At 47.4% G+C, this 11,856-nt stretch overlaps 1 protein-coding gene across 1 annotated transcript; it reads right to left on the reverse strand.

Annotated features, from left to right (window-relative positions):
• Positions 1–1,121: 1,121 nt before the first annotated feature.
• LOC146399349 (double homeobox protein 4-like protein 4) lies at positions 1,122–10,329 on the reverse strand. The gene is made up of 6 exons (XM_084979570.1): positions 10,296–10,329; positions 6,705–6,859; positions 3,327–3,447; positions 2,547–2,698; positions 1,751–2,063; positions 1,122–1,525 (listed from the first exon to the last, which is right to left on the reverse strand). Exons 1-6 carry the CDS (start codon positions 10,327–10,329, stop codon positions 1,122–1,124), a joined length of 1,179 nt encoding a protein of 392 aa, XP_084835696.1.
• Positions 10,330–11,856: the final 1,527 nt, after the last annotated feature.

An 11,856-nucleotide genomic window follows, 5' to 3' on the forward strand; every position in this document is an offset into this window, starting at 1 on the left:
GCCACCATCCTACAAAACAGCCAGAGCAGCACCAGATCTGAGCTGCGTCTAGGACCTACACCACAGCTCATGACAATGCCGGATCCTCAACCCACTGGGCAAGGCCAGGGATTGGACCACAAACTCATGGTTCCTAGTCAGATTCCTTTCTGCTGTGCCACGATGGGAACTCCACAAACCTTCTTTTGTATTTTAATTGACTGTAGGCTACAGATGATGAAATATTTAAAAACCACACACACACACACACACACACACACACACACACACACAAGCACACACTTGATGACAATCTTCTGTGTATTTATTGATCATACATGTTCATGATTTTCAGCAAAATTGTAGACTATGAAGACAGCGAATTCATTCAAAAGCCTGAAGTTAGTGTACTGCTTTACCGAGTGATTTGAGATTCTCTCTCTCTCTCTCTCTCTCTCTCTCTGTGTGTGTGTGTAGGGGGTGCTGTGGGCCATGAGTTCTGTGTGGCAGTAAGAGGATACTGATAGGGAGAGGGAGATGTATTTCTCATGGATTATTTTTCCTTCATATTTGTTGACATGAACTCTGCAGATGATAATCTGGTAATGAGAGTGTTTGGAATGTTCTGTCCGGGCACAGTAGATATGCATTTGAGGACGCCTCCCACCTCATCTGCCCAGAAATGAGACACAAAGTGAAGGGTTTAACTGAGAGTCTATCTTAGTGATTTCAATATCATATTGCCTTGTAGACATGGACATCCAGTCCACCTTCCCATATGGTCACAAAGCAGGGAGGCCTTCCCCCTCCAATGCATGGGACTGAAACACTGATTTAAATGAGGAGAGAAGAAAGTATATCATGGAACACACCAGAAAATTTGGGTAACTAGATATATTTATTTGATCAAAGAATGTCACAAACAACCGAAGAGCAATCGTGGATGGGCCTTCCCATTGTCCAGAAGGAAGTGGAGTTGGGTCACCCTCTGTGTGGAAGGTGTAGAAGCCCTTAAGCCTCCAGGGTGGGCGGCCCCTCTGGTGCCCATGCTTCCTGCGAGTCAGGGTGGAACTTGAGGACACACGCAAAGAAGGCCTGAAAGAATCTCAAGCCTCAAGGGAGGAAGGGCCTCCTTCATCCTCCTAAGGACAAGGACCTGGGGAGCTTGGCAGCATGTCGAGGAGGGCCTGGAAATCTTCCTCACTGAGGGGTGCTTCCAGGTCTCCTAGGGGAAGCTCTTCCTGTTCCTCCACGTCTGGAAGAGGCCCTGCCTCAGGCAGAATGCCTGCAGCTGCCATAATTTCCTCAAGGAGGTTTGATGAGCCCTGGAAGGCTGAGGGCTTGTTCTGCTGCAGGTCAATGGGAGGGCACAGCTCTTCATTTGAGGGGGCCAGATGAGGGGGGCAGATAAGTGTGTCAGCCTGTGCAGGCTGCAGCATGGCCCCATGCACAGGCTTCCCACTGGTGACTTGAGCTGAGGATGCCTGGGCCCATTCTGGCCTGGCATAAGTGCAGGTCTTCACTGGGTCCAGCAGTGGCAGGGGCTCTGCACGACTGGCAAGGGGTGGCTGAGGGATGTGTGGGAGGCATTTTTCTGCTGGCATAGTGTGCAGATTGTTCTCCTGCCATGGTCCTTCTTGGGATGTTGGCCAGAGCCCTGTGTGAATAGGTGTGAGACCCCCTGCAGGAATGGGCATTGGCCCTGGTGAGGACTGAGTCAGAGGAAGCGTCCAAAGCATGGGAGGGTTCACTATTGCCTGCAGAACTGGACTTGGCTGGGCCATGATGAAGATCATGGGCAGGCTCTGGCCCTCACAGCCTGCTGTGGGAGCCCCAGGAACTATGAATTTGGGGGCGATCGCAGCAGTGGCCACCATGGGGGTGATGGACAGCATGTTCTCCCTTGGTGGGTTAGAGGGAGGAGGAGGAGCACTGTGAGTAGGGCTGCTGTGGGCAGTGGTTGGCATGCCCTGGTCCGATGGAAGTGGTAGGCCTTTTGCAGAATTGGGGTCTACTCCGGGCACATTGGCAGACCCACTTCCCTTCTGCTCTGGGTGCCGAGCTCGTCGGTTCTGAAACCACACCTAGGGGACGGAAAGGGAGGCAGGCATATCAGAAGTTACGCAATCAAGATCCATTTGCAGAAGGACCACTCTCTCCAGTCCATCCTACCTCCAACACATCTGACCTGTTGATCACAGGTCAAGAACTTGTGGGGCCTTTTCTCTAACCTTGTCCTCGGGCCATTGAAGGGAAGGGCAAATGTCAGGACAACAGTGGACCATTGCCACTCTCCACACCACACCCATTCTGGAAGGGGACACCCCTTGGATACCAACCATAGCAGAACCCTCCTACATGGCCCAGAATCTCCCCTTCCATGTCCTCCTCTGGAAATGGATACCTTCTGATCATCCAAGCCACCTCAGGGAATTTCTATGGAGAGAATTAACACCCCCTACCCAGGGCCCACCCCAAATGCCTTCGGCTATCCAGAACCACACTTTTGCACAGGGTTACGCCCCTTGTATGTGAGGCAAATCATGTTTCCCTCATTGAGGACTTACCAGAATCTGAGGTTCTGGAATCCCTGTTTGACGTGCCAGTTCTTCCCTGGCGGCAATGCCTGGGTATCGTTCCCGCTCAAAGGCTTGCCGAAGGATGTCTGTTTGTGAGGGAGAGATGAATGTCCGCTTTCTCCCAGCCTCTTTTGGGATTGCTTTGCAATGAGAACACACAAAGAAGAGTGGGAGATTAGGCTGATTACACATTTGCTGCTGATATACATTGTGTGGTGCTGTGCTAGGCCTGAAATGCTGTTTTGTTGATAGTGCTATATCTATCTAGGTCTAGTTCTCTCTCCCCATCTCTTTGTCTCTTTCTCTGGCTCTCTCTCTATCTCTCTCTGCCTCTCTCTTTCCCTCTCTCTGGGTCTGTGTGTCTCTCAGTATTCATCCTCTTGAATGAGGCATGTTCAAGTATACTGCTGTATACACGCACACAGGGTCTCTTGTCACTGAGTTCTCAAAAATGCCCTGGAACCAATGCAGTTCAGGTCAAACCCAAGTGTGTGTGAGAATGTAATGCTGCCAGTTTCCTGGCAGTATCAGTTCCAGGAGTTTAAAAGACATCATGGCCAGGCATCCATCCACCCCCCACCTCCGCACCCCCTCCCCATTCTCCAAACAAGTGCTTTCATCAGCCGATCTGGAGGAGTCAAAGAGCAAGAACCAGCTATATTTGTTTCTTCTCCTGAGTGTTTTGGCTATGGAGTTGGCATGCCTGCTGAAAACATTTCACTCCCAGGAGGGGATGTAAAAGAGTGACTTGCAGTGTTGCCTACGTACCAGGAGTGGGAGAAGTCTGAAGCTGTTGCTCCCGCTGTGGTGGCCCTGGTTGGGGGATAGTCTCAGGTGGCCCTCTGCTCTGCTGCTTGAGACGTCGTTTTCTTTGGTTTTGGAACCACACCTAGGCAGAAAGAGAGGCGCCATGGTCACTCCAGGCTTCCCCACATATTTCCACATGCTATCCCATGGATTCCCCAAGCAACAGGCTGAGGGACCCGCAAGGAAACATGGGAACACTTAGTTTCTCCCATCAGCCCCCATGAGAACATGCTAGGAACCCAAGAGTAGGGTCTCCCCCCAAAATGAATATTTCCTCACTTCTGAAGCAGAGCACAGGATTCCCGATGACACAAGCCGTCTCCATGAAAATAGTCCTTCCTTTATCTAGTCTCCTTCCTGGTGTTCAAACTCAAGACCAGTGGTGCTAGAGGAGGAGACAATGTTTGCACTCCCATTATACGTATGAGATCGCTCATATTCTTTCTCACCACCCTCTTCCTGCCACCTCTCACTTTCTTAATCATCACCCTTCCCGTCCATCCTGCAAGATTCTTGGTCGGTCTTTTTGTCTCTGGCTCTGACTCTCTCTATCTCTCTGGGTGCCTGTGTCTGCTTGTCCACCTCTCTGCCCCTCCCCATCTCTGTTCTGTCTCCCACTTGCTCAATATCTCCCCCAGATTGATATGGCTGCTGCCAGATGGAGGATCTTTTACCCTCTTAAGTCCTCATGGGGGAAAGACTGCTTCAGAACACACAATTATCCACTGCCATGTGCCCTCTCTCAGCATCCCTTCAACCCCAGATGACCGGAATACAAATTCCATCCTACCTAGGAACTTCTCCTTTCCTATGCCTTCAGAGTGAAGACAGCCCCCCCCCCATTTCTACCATGTCAGGAGAATCTAATGGACCCGATTCCTGTCTTGGAATTCTTTGACATAATTGCTTTTCTTCCCATGGTGCACCTGTGCTTTCCTCTCTCACGACTTGAAAAGAACTGCCTTCAGTGCTGAACCTGTGCTCATGTGTATGTGACATCCCATATGCACCAGTGTGTTTCTTTTTGTAGATGTATCAGAAAGGTGCCAGTGGAAACTGTGGTGAAGCCAAGAAGATGTTTTTCTAGGGTAAGGCCAGCAGTCTTCCTGGCTTTTATGCCTCATCTCGGGCCTTGCATCCCAAAGCTACCTCGCTTCCTCCTTTGAGTTGTTCCCCACCACCCTGACCAGAGAAGAAGTCTTCATGCACAGGTGGTTATCAAGAGGTCTTCCAGGGCCACCAAGGAGCCATCTCCTGGGCCCAGACAGCATCTCCTTTTCCCGAGGCTCCAGGTCATTCTTCCTTGACCACCCATTTGAGTGGGCCTCCAGCCACTCAGCTCCCTGTGGCCATGTTCTCTGAAGGGATGCCGCTCCCTAACTGACATGTGAGTCGGTGCAGTCGAGTAGACAGAGGCCTTAAGGTAAGACACAGGAATATGTCTACGTTCCAATGTGTCCTCCCAATCGAAACTTTCTTAGCACAGGGCCTCTTGTGTAAAATATGGGCCCCATGGGACATTTTCCCTAAGACAGACCTTTCAGTGGGTCCCTGGGTTTGTGTGGTTCTTGAGAATGCCATTCTTCAAATGATAAGACACTTCGAGCATAAGACCTAGCAGCCAGTATCCTGACACTACCATTAGAGTCCAGATTGCTTAGGCTGGATTGCTGCCGCTGATGTTTCAGTATCCAAGAGGAAAAGACAAGAGAGATAAAAACTGGGGATGGGACAGAGAAGGAGAGTGAGAGAGAGAGAGAGAGAGAGAGAGAGGGAAAGATAGTGTGATTGAGAAGGGAATATGAGAGAGAAATAAAAGAGAGACGAAGGCATTTGAAAGAGAAATCATTTGCAAATGTGCCCTCAGAACTGGGCTCAAGTTACCTTGACTGTCCAGGGTTATCCATAACAACTGGGTGCACATAGTAGTGAACTTGTGAAACATCACACCTGGGGACAATAATTCACAGAATTGTGAAGTATACTCAAGGTGAATGGTTTCCAAATATCTCTAGAAATACCTATGAAAGAAACCAAATCAAAACGCAAAAATATCCAAAAAACAAACAAACAAAAACATTAAACACACAGGTATATATCAATGTCTGCTGTTCAGAAGACAAATAATGAGTTCCAATTCCATGGGAAGTATTCTAAACACCAAGTTGTGTTCAGTGAAATTTATGAAAATGAATTAATTAATTTGGAAAAACAAGAGTGGCCAACTTCAGGGGATCATACATTCTGACAGAAATCACATTAGGGCACTTGAAAGAGGCATGGATATCTGCATGGGCCACATTGATATCTGAGAAAAAAATAAAAATTTCCAACAGAACAGGAAATACACAGGTTCTGGACAAATCATGATATGATGACATCAGTCTCACCCATTAGGCAGAATGATTGCTGGCATGAGGCCAAGCAAAGATCCAACAATGCCAACCTGAGGGGCTTTTCTAAGCCTATCCATGCTCCACATTGATGAAGGCAACAATGCATTTGGGTGATGCAACCTCAAGCCCAGATGCAGATAGCAACTGCCCCCTGGATGGGCAGAATATGCTGGAGGATTCAAGGAAAGGCAGGGAGACTGTTTGCCCACAGGGCTCTCTCTGAAGTGAGGGGTCTTAGAAAGGTAAAGATGCTGTGCCAAAAATTGCTGAAAGGATCAGGGCTGGTAGCACTTCCCAGTCAAGGGAAACACAGGGCTCTGACCAAGAAAGATGAGAGCAGGCCCACGTGTATGTAAAAGAGATAGACAGCTGTGTCCTGGACACACAGGGCTCCCCCAAGGCCAAGGACACCTCCAACACAACTTCATGCAAAGTTCATCGATCATTATACTTCTCTTCAAATTTGAGGACCTGGAAGGAATTTTAAGTAATGAAGGGCTTTTAAAATGAAAGGCCAGCTCAGAGTGTCTCAGGGCTTTTGCATGCACCCAGTATGGTCTTTATGGCAAGCCAAGTGGACTGACTCTCTAGTTCCAACTTTGCCATATTCCAGACCTACTCTGCTCTGTGGGACTCACATATTTCCCCTAAGATATTTTCCCTAAGACTGCTCTTGCAGACCGTGGCTGGGGTTGTGTGGTTCTCTAGGATGAAATCCTTCCAATGATAAGACACATCCAGCCTTAGACCTGGCAGCTAGAAGCCTGACCTTACAGGTTTGAGTCCAGATTGCTGAGGCTGGATTGTTACCTCAGAGATGTGGACACCAAGTGGCAAAGTTAGAAACAGAGAGAGAGAGAGAGACAGAGAGATTGAGAGAGAGAGAGAGAGAGAGATGGAAAATGGAGAGGGGTAATCAAGGGGGTTGTGTCCTCTTGCATACCTGAATTCGGCTTTCTGGGATGCTAAGTTCTCTGGCCAGTCGTTCTCTGGTCGTTATACCAGGGTAGGGCTTCTCTTGAAAGACTGCTTGCAGAGCATCCCGCTGACTCTGTTTCAGAACAAGCCTCCTTCTCCGTGATCCTCTAGAAAGTGAGCCTGTAGAAGAGAAAAAGGGAAGAGTTCAGGTAGGATTCTACCTGGATGCAAAATGATAGGGCCCCCCCAGCCCGGCTGTTATCCTTGGGTCCTGTGGCCATGCTTCCAGGCCAGGCATGACTCTACACAACTCTTTAGAAAGGGTCTAAGTACCATGGAATATAAGCCAACTGGAGACCTTGGGGCTCAATCTATGCCTCTGAGGGGAGAAGTTACTCAAGATTATAGCCTAGGATCCACAAATCCTCCATAGACTCATTTGCAGTTGAACTGGAAGGAAGGCTCTAGGGAATCAAGGACTGAAGGCTAACGGATGGAAAATGGAGTTCCCTCTGTGGGTGACTTCTGCTTCTTGATGGGCCTATGCACAACTTCCACAGCAGTGTGAATTCTCTGCTAAACATGGTAGTCTGTCCCAAGTCCATGGCACATCTGCTCAAACCATTGGAATGGAAGGGGAAGGAAATTAAACTCAAACAAATAAAACCAAACCAACCACCACCCAATACAGAATGCACTCTCACCTGTTGGAAAAGGAACACTTTCATGAGGAGTGCCCACCAACACGCCTTTCCTGAGGGAACCCATGCCAGTATGCCTTGCAAAAGAAGGTAGCTGTTCTAAACCATGGATATGCTGCCAAGCTCTGTGAAGGGGCTACTCTTTTCCATGGAAGATTGGACCCCTTGTCCTCTCTGATGTACAGTGATTCCTGAAAGATACCCATTTCTAGGACAACACCAGAGATTTTTCAGAAATACCTGCTAGCCACTGCCTGCCTGCAGGCAAGCCTAAGGCCTCAGAGTCTTTCTTCACATGCAGGTAGGAATGCAATCTTACAGACCCAAGCCAATCCGCCCTGGAAAACACACGATTTTGGCCAGCAACTTTGGCACATTCCTTGGGAATTCACAGGGATTCTTCTGCCCCATGCCTGGTTTCTTTGTGAAGAACATCCCTCCAAACAGCAAATTGGATTAAAGGGGATGTAAATTTCTGGGGCTCCTGGGATCTGTGCCTCATGGGCCTTTGTTTTTGGATACTCTCAAACCAAGTGTTTCCTCTTTTACTATTACTACCTATCAGATATTGATGATGTACTAGCAAAAAGATACATTCAACCAAATACGTAGATTAAAAAAAAAAAAAAACTTAAGAAATAAAAATGTGACCCAACACAAAATATACAGTGGAGACAACAAATAAAAAAAATTGTGGTAATACATAGTCACTTAAATCAGGTGAAAAGCCCAAGGGAGAAAAACATGCAGACTTTACCCACAAAAGTATTTTAGGTATTAGGCAGCATGGGTCGCTGATGTGTTGGAAACAGAGAGAAAAATACCTGAGAGAGAAAAACAGTAAATGAAACAAAGCAGGGGAGAGAGAGAGGGAAAGATAGAGTGATTGAGAAGGGATTGTGAGAGAGAAAGCAAAGGGAGCTGAAAACATTAGAAAGAGAAATAAGTTGAAAAAGTGCCTCAGAACTGGGCTGAAGCTACCTCGACTGTCCAGCTTCATCTAAAACGACTGGCTGGCACAGAATTGTGTCCTTGTGAAACAGCACACCTAGGGAAAATAATTCACAGGATTATGACATATACGCAAATATCCCTAGAAACCACGATAAATGAAAAAAAAGGTCAAGCAAAAATATCCAAAAATAAAAAAAGTATTGAACATACAGGTTTATACCAATGTCTGCTGTTCAGAAGACATGTGAGGAGATCACAGTTCCATGGGAAGTCTTCTGTCAGCTGAAGTTATGAAAATGAATTCAGTTAGAAAAACAATGGTGGCCAACCACACGGGATCAAACATTCTGTCAGAAATCACGTTAGGGCACTTGGTAAAGGCATGCCATATTTGTATGGGCCACAGGGATGGCCAATAGAAAACCACAATTTCCAACAGAGCAGGAAACACATAGGTTATGGAGAAACCATGAAATGATGAGATCAGTCTCACCCATTAGGAAAAATGATTGCTGGCATGAGGCCAAGCAAAGATCCAACAATGCCAACTTGAGGGGCATTTCTATGTCTCTCCATGCTCCACATTCCTAATGGCATCAAGGAATTTGGGTGATGCAACCATGAGCCCAGATGCAGATGTCAACATAACCGCTGGATGTGCAGGACATGCTGGAGGATTCAAGGGGATGGCAGGGAGACTGCTTGCCCACTGAGCTCACCCTGGGAGAAGGGCTCTTAAAATGTTGAAGAGGCTCAGCATGATTTGTTTAAAAGAGTGGGGCTGGGGGCACTTCCCCATCAAGAGAAACACAGGGCTCTTATGAGGCAAGATGAGAGCCTGCCCACATGTATGTAAAAGAGCTTGACAGCTGTGTGGATCCCTGGACACACAGGGCTTACCAAGGCCAAAGACACCACCAACACGACTTCATGCAATGTTCAGAGAACTAACTGTCATCATTCTACATCCCCTCCAATTTGAGGACCTGGAAGGATTTAGAGGTAAGTAAGGGCCTTTAAAATGAAAGGCCAGCCCAGAGTGTCTCAGGACTTTTGCATGCAGCCACTATGGTCGTGACGGTAAGCCAAGTGGCCAAGTGGTCTGACCCTCTAGTTTTGACTTTGCCATATTCCAGACCTACTGTGCTCTTCTCTGTTGGATTCACACATTTCCACATTCCAAACTGAGGTTCTCACAGTTCTCCACATTTCACACGTGTTTTCACACTTTTCTGCATTCCACACTTTCTTTTGCTCTGCTCTCAATTTTGGCGGGAATGTTGGTTTTTCAACTTGAGGAATCCATATTTTTGTTTTTTTAAACTGACAAGAGGCAGCTTTCCTATCTTTGGCTAGAGAATTCCCCAGGCTTCAATATTCACTGGATATGCAGTACCTCAATATTATTCCCCATTGTCAATTAAATATATAATTATTCAAATAAGATTTGGACTACTGATATATTATTCCATCTGGTGTAAAATAGTTCTGAACCTTCCTAAGACAATAATGTAAATTCAATCTCCAATCAAAAATACACCCAATGTTAGGTGTTTTTACCGGGTGTCCAAAAATAGAGAAGATATTTCAAAAATTCACCATCATCAACAGAAGAAATGACAACTCAGATAGGGAAAGATAAATAAATAGTCAGATAAATGATACATCAATAGAGAGATAGATGATAGATAGATAGATAGATAGATAGATAGATAGATAGATATATAGATAGATAGATAGATAGATAGATAATAGGTAGATAGATGTATAAATAGATTGATCAATTGATTGATAGATAGATGAGTAGAAAGTGAGCTATAGAGATCATTAGAATATACACAAGGCAAGCACCAAGCATTTCAATGAAGAGGATAGAATCACTGCAAAAAAGAAAAAAGGGAGAGAGAAAGAAACCAAGATGAGCTGAAGAGAGAAAAAGTGAATGAAATCATAGAGGTTACCCAAGTGGTCGTAATCTTGGCTAGAGTCAGCCATAACGTCGGAATTGGTTAAGAGCCTGGAGCTATGTCAACGCATTGTACTCCTTGTTGTACATCTCATTTGAGAAAGACATTCCACACTGGCAGAGGCCTCTACTTGCTGGCAATGACTTGTGGTCCTCTTCCGGGTCAGCACTGGTCAGGTTCTGCCAGGATTTCCAGGGACCGAAGTGGGAGAGCTTAGGTATGATTCCATAGGGATGCCAAAAAAGGGTGCCCTCCCAGCCTGGCTGGTGTCTTTGGGCCCTGGGCAGACTCACCCAGAGAAGTGTTGTCTCTGCTCAAAATTTTGAAATGTTATCAGCACACTCTAACCTAAGGGGAATGGGGACGTTGGGGCTCATCATGTGCTTTTGAGACGAGAAGGAAATTCAAGGCTCTGGGGCCCAATTCCCATGTCCTTCCTAGACTTCCTGAAAATGAAATGGAAGGAAGACCCAAGGCAATAGGGGCATCAAGGCACAGGAATTCAAAAAAGCCTTTCAACTATGGGTGAGTGACAAAGATTGATGGGATTATGCATGGCTTTTATGGCAAAACAAGGTAGCATGTCCTACGTCCAGGGCATATCAGCTCAAAGCCTTGGCATATGAGTGGCAGGAACACAAAGACAAATAGAACCATGCAAACCACCACCGAACACTGACTGCGCTTCTGAGGGGTAGAGAAGGAAAGCTCCTCGGTGGTGCCCACACCACCGCACCCGTTCGGAAGGCAGCCCTGCCGGGACTCCTCGCAAAATGGCTCACCAGCTCGACACAACCTGATTATGCTGCCTCGTGGTGTGGCTGGGCCACAGTGAGTCCCAGGGGGGCCTGCCTGCACAAAAAGGACCCCGGGGACGATCTGGGTTGAGGCCTTAGTGGAGGTGGACAAGAATTGAAGAAAGGGCCGCGGGTTCACACCAACCCAAGGGAAACGTCTGTGAGGGCCAGCGGACGTGTGGATCCCAGCACATCGTTGCATCCACGAAATCCATAGCTTCCTGAGTTATGCCACGCTCTAGGCCACCAGGAGCCTCTCCGCCCGAAATGCCCACTAGCAACCTGTGACCTGCTCTCAGCCACATGCCTCAGTGTGGGCTCTCCTGCTCTAGACCTGTCAAAGCACACAGAAGCAGAGGAATCCCCCTGGATTGGTCTCCCTTCTGTCCAGCTGCAACCCAGGAATACGTCCTTGGTGATTCGCATGCAACTGACGGCCCCATGGCGGGTCCCCTTGCGAAGCTCTTACCACACAGCCCCCAAAGCAAAGGCCGTCAAACACCACTTCCTGTGTTCCTGGATGCTGCGTCTCCCAGGCATTTGCTTCCACATACACGCAAAGCCAACTTCTCTTCAGGTTAGTTTCCAAGGTCCCGGATATTTAGGATACATCGCGACAAAGAGACATCCAGCAGATCCACTCTGAAAACCACCTCAACTGGGCAAGCATGCATCACGAAGCACCTCAGCACATGCAGTGATGACAACTTCAACACCAACCACAAGTCTGCATATTACACTGTCGACGCCATAGACTA

Source organism: Sus scrofa, chromosome 10 (assembly GCF_054392235.1).
Source record: "Sus scrofa isolate SSC_HxYL_T2T_F1_AM1 chromosome 10, Sscrofa_HxYL_maternal_Yorkshire_Landrace_v2.0, whole genome shotgun sequence".
In the NCBI taxonomy this organism is placed as follows: Eukaryota; Metazoa; Chordata; class Mammalia; order Artiodactyla; family Suidae; genus Sus; species Sus scrofa.